This window comes from Sus scrofa, chromosome 9 (assembly GCF_000003025.6).
Source record: "Sus scrofa isolate TJ Tabasco breed Duroc chromosome 9, Sscrofa11.1, whole genome shotgun sequence".
In the NCBI taxonomy this organism is placed as follows: Eukaryota; Metazoa; Chordata; class Mammalia; order Artiodactyla; family Suidae; genus Sus; species Sus scrofa.
Genome location: NC_010451.4, coordinates 1,736,355 through 1,741,476, shown reverse-complemented (window position 1 = coordinate 1,741,476; position 5,122 = coordinate 1,736,355). Strand labels below are relative to the sequence as shown.

The window sequence follows — 5,122 nt, the reverse complement described above, 5'->3', positions numbered from 1 at the left end:
CCTTGATGGCATTAAAGTGAATATATTACATTTCTTTAAGCAATCACTCACTATGGCTGCTGTGCAGAGGGCCAATTATGCATGTAGGAAAATCAATTAGGACAGCTATTGCAGTGGTGAGATGGAGAGAAGTGGACCTATCTGATAGCAATTTACTGGGTAAGATCCACCAGTGTTTGTCACTGGGGAGCACATGTGAGGAAATCAAGACCGTGAGTACTGGCCGGGGGCTCAGGACCAGGAATTAGGTTTAGCCAGTGTTGGGGACTTAGGCAGAGTGTTGAGAGTGGGGACTAGCTGGGAACCAGTGGTCTTTACTGAGGCACTGAAATCTTGAAATTGACAAGATGACAGTAGCAGTTAAGAACACACATCCTTTTTTCAAAATGTTTTTAAAAATTGAGATCCTGCTGTGTAGCACTGGGAAGTATGTCTAGTCACTTATGATGGAGCATGATAATGTGAGAAAAAAGAATGTATACATGTATGTGTAACTGGGTCACCATGCTGTACAGTAGAAAAAAGGGTATTGGGGAAAAAAACACATTCTTTATACAGCATTATGTCATCTATAAATGGTGGCAGTTTTCCTTCTTCCTTTCCAGTTTTGATTTCTTTCATTTATTTTTCTTGTCTGATTGATGTGGCAGGGACTTCCAATACTGTGTTTAATAGAAGTGTTGAGACAGGCATCCTCGTCTTGTTCCTTAGAGGAAATGCTGTCAGCTTTTCTCCATTGAGTATGAGGAGAGCAGTGGCTGGGTGGTAGATGTCCTTTATTATAGTGAGGAATGTTCCTTCTACACCTACTTTGTTGAGTGTTTTTATCCTCAGTGAATTTTGTGAAAAACAACTTATGCGTCTGTGAGCTGATCACGGGATTTTTTATTCTGCAACTTTAATGTGTTGTATCACACCGAATGATTTGTGTACATTGAACCATCCTTGCATCCCTGAGATGAATCCCATTTGATCATCATGTATGATCCTTTTAATGTGGAGTCCACATTCTAGCATTCAGTTGGGCCTGAATTTAAACTTGGATATAATTGAAACAGTGGAGTACATTTGGACAAGTATCTTAAACTAAGCCTCGATTCTCTCTTCTGTCCCAAATTAGGACAATGGGAATACTTAGCTCACCGACGTATGGTGAGGGTGAAATGAGAAATGAAGTTCAGTGCGTAGCAAAGAGTAAAGTCGGAAGAAAACTTGGTTAGTAGCACATCGGTCAAAGCATATGCATTTCAGGAGGGTGAGGCAAGACTTTCTGAAACTGGGATTAGCAAGAATATTTAGACTGAGCCTTCACATTGAAAAGAGCTATTTCTGCCATCATCCTTCCAGGCAAAGAAACCATAAACTACTAGTCTTTCTTTTGAGGCCCGTAGACTGTCTGATCTGGAAGTCATTCAAACCTCTTTTTCCTTCATTGTTCTCAAGCTATAACTTTTCTTTTCTGGCTGGACCTGCAGTATGTGGGAGTTCCCAGGCCAAGGATCAAACCCATGCCACAGCAGTGACCCAAGCTGTGGCAGTGACATTGCGAGATCCATAATCCACCTACCCAAAAGGAACTTCCCCCACCTACAACCTTAAAGATATTCTGCTTACATCTTCAGCTGGAAAAAATACACCTCTTAAATAACCGTTATTTGAAATTCAGCTTCACATGGCATTCTCCCCGATGCTCCCCAAGATGCCTAATGGACTGTTTTACATATATCACTATAGAACACATAAATGAATGAACGGTGAGTAAATGAAGCTAAAATTACTAATTTTTTTTTTTGGCTGTACTCTCAGCATGCAGAAGTTCGTGGGCCAGAGATCGAATCCGGACCATAGCAGCAACCCAAATCACAGCATTGACAATGCCAGATCCTCAACCTGCTGAACCACCAGGGAACTACAAAAGTTAAGGTTACTACCTAACATTCGATGTTTAATATTCCTTAACCTGAAATAGCAAAGTAAGCTTAGAATCAATATTTGGCTATAAGATAATTTATTATTTTACTCTCAATAAAGACCAATGGAAAGTTCATGGAAATCTAGACATAAAGGAAAAAATTGACCCCTTCAGAATTGACAGAACCTTAAACAGCGCTGTTTTTGTTTGAAGTGAGCTGCTCAGTACTCACTTGAGAATGGGATCATGATCCCTGGAGCTTTGGGATTCACGTTTGAATCTCTAACATCTTCAGAGACTTATCCCCAAAGGCAAACAACAATAAAAGAGAGCATGGCTGCTGTATAAGAATAATGACTTTGAATTTATTCCCATAACATGAAGCAATTCTTATTTCAAGAGGTAAGGTTTTGCCTTTGTGCGTTAGTCTGTCCTGCTGATGTTCATTTACCATCGGAAAACATTTTACTGTAAAGGTGCATCTGTGTTCACAAGCTGGGGCAGATGCAGTCCAGCTGTCAGCTCTCAAATAACCTTGGCTGAACTAACCTAAGTTTCTACTGTCTGTTTAGTGTGCGTAAACAAGCATAACTCGTGAGACTAGGATTCCTCATTTTTCCACCCAAACTGTCAGAATCTCACATGCTCTTTTAACACCGTTTACACTTGGCCCTTGGCCATTAAACTCATAGATTCTCTAGTTTTGTGATGTGTTGGAGACTTATTGTTTGAACCTGTCTTGTGGAAAGAATTCCTCTATTTATTATCCTAAGAGGCTCTAACTTTCAGGCAACTAGACACTTTGGACAAAGTCAAGAAAATGAATCCAGAACAAAGGAAATGAGGTTTCCTGGCCACTCACTGGGTGAACCTGGGTAAACTTCTTAACTTTTCAGGCTGGAGCTGAATTCAGCTGTATACCATGTTGAAACCAATATTATTTTATCCTCTAATACTCCAATGAGAAAACATTGTTACATTAGGAAATAATTTGTTTGAATAAATGTACTTTATTATATCCTAGTTATTAATCATATAATGTTTTGCAATAGTAATTAGATTGATATTTCCAAAAATTTACACAAAAGTATTTAAATTGCAAATGCTACAATATGTAATAATTTATTATGTTTTTAATTAATGATTTACTTCATTCATATATTTAATTTGAAATTCCTGTCTATCTCTTCCTTGTCCTATCAAGAAAATTCTACTTCTCCTTATAAATACATAGTCTTGTTTTGCTGAGAGAAGCTGTAAACTCTGTGATTAGCTAGGTGGATCTTTACACATTAGCTGTCATGAGGCATAAGGGTAATTTGTTATCCATCCATTTCCAAGAGACTCGACTTCATCGTAAGCATTATCTAATTTCACTTTGGTGTAGTTATGAAAGGAATGGACTGGGTTCAAATTGCCTGGGGTTCACATCTTGATCCTACCTCTTTTTGTATAAACTTAGGTAGGTTACTTCATAGGGTCAGAGTCCATTTCTTCCATAAATAGAATAAAAACATTTAATATTATTTCATGAGGGTTAAAATAGAACTAATTATATAAAATTCTTAACATTGTGTCCATCATTTAGTAAGCATTTAGTAAATATTAGCTATTACTTAAGTCCGCATAACATAATCCTTTAGGTATACAATTTAATGTTTTTGTTATACTGATCATTCCTTTTTATTCTCATAAGCCTTACTTTTTTAAAAAAAATCTTTAGATTTGAAGTCATATTAAGTGCATTATGTTTAAATGCACATCATTTGAACCAGGTTCTCTAGTGTTTCTGCTAAGAAGAAATTTTTCAAATATAGAAGACCCATCACATACACATACAAAATCTGAAATCTTCAGTAAAACAACTCCAAAGTTCTCTTGGGTAATTTATGTGCTTATACTCACTTATATACATATTAGTGAAAATGGAATCATTGAACCACAACTTCTCTAATGCAGTGTTTCATCACAGGTTCATTTGGGCAGCAGCTGTGTCATCTCATGGGTTCCCTGGGAGAGGGGAACCACACTGCAGTGACAGAGTTCATTTTATTGGGCTTAACAAATGACCCAACCCTTCAAACCGTCCTCTTCGTGGTCATCCTGTGCATCTACCTGGTGACCATATGTGGCAATCTCAGCACAATCATTCTTATCAGACTCTCTCCTCAGCTCCATCATCCCATGTATTTTTTCCTGAGCCACTTGGCTTTGGTTGACATGGGCTTTTCATCTTCTGTCACACCCAATATGCTTGTAAACTTCCTGGTGGAAAGAAATACCATCTCCTATCCTGGATGTGCCATCCAGCTTGGTTCAGCTGTTTTCTTTGGAACAGTTGAGTGTTTCCTTCTGGCTGCCATGGCATATGACCGCTTTGTGGCCATCTGCAACCCACTGCTCTATTCCACGAAGATGTCCATGCAAGTCTGTGTTCAGTTACTCCTCGTGTCTTACATGGGTGGTTTTCTCAATGCTTTCGCTTTTACGATTTCCTTCTATTCTTTACTCTTCTGTGGACCAAATCGGGTCAATCATTTCTTCTGTGATTTTGCCCCCTTGCTGGAACTCTCCTGCTCTGACATCACTGTTCCTGCCATTGTACCCTCATGTATAGCTGGTTCCATCATTGTGGTCACAGTGGTTGTCATAGCCACTTCCTACATCTACATCCTCATCACTGTCCTGAAGATGCCCTCCACTGAAGGAAGACACAAGGCCTTCTCCACCTGCACCTCCCACCTCACCGCGGTCACTCTGTTCTATGGGACCATCACCTTCATTTACGTGATGCCCAAGTCCAGCTACTCCACTGACCAGAACAAGGTGGTGTCTGTGTTCTACATGGTGGTGATCCCCATGCTGAACCCCCTCATCTACAGCCTCCGGAACAAGGAGATTAAGGGGGCTCTGAAGAGACAGCTTGGCAGAAAAATATTTTCTTAGTGAAGGCTATTAGTTGGTAGTAACTGATATCATAATATGCCATAAATATTATAATAACAAGAAACTGAGCTTGTATGGTTTAACTCTATCCATGCTATATCATCAGTCAAGGTGCAACAATTTAGTAAAATTAGGAGTGGATTTTCACTTATCTAATTGTAAATCAGAGACTGTAGTGTTCCCTTTTTCCTTTAATAAAATTAAATTTGTAATTAAGAAAAACAAATTGGCTCACATGAAAAATTCTTCTTCTGCTAAAAATCA

General features: G+C 38.8%; 1 protein-coding gene across 1 annotated transcript; it reads left to right on the top strand.

The window, feature by feature from the left end:
* LOC110255353 (olfactory receptor 502) lies at positions 3,914-4,858 on the top strand. Its single transcript, XM_021062277.1, has one exon. The coding sequence runs from the start codon at positions 3,914-3,916 to the stop codon at positions 4,856-4,858; it is 945 nt and encodes a 314-aa protein (XP_020917936.1).

Coding starts and splice junctions, on each gene's coding strand:
- LOC110255353 (XM_021062277.1), top strand. CDS start 3,914: ATGGGTTCCCTGGGAGAGGGGAACCACACTGCAGTGACAGAGTTCATT.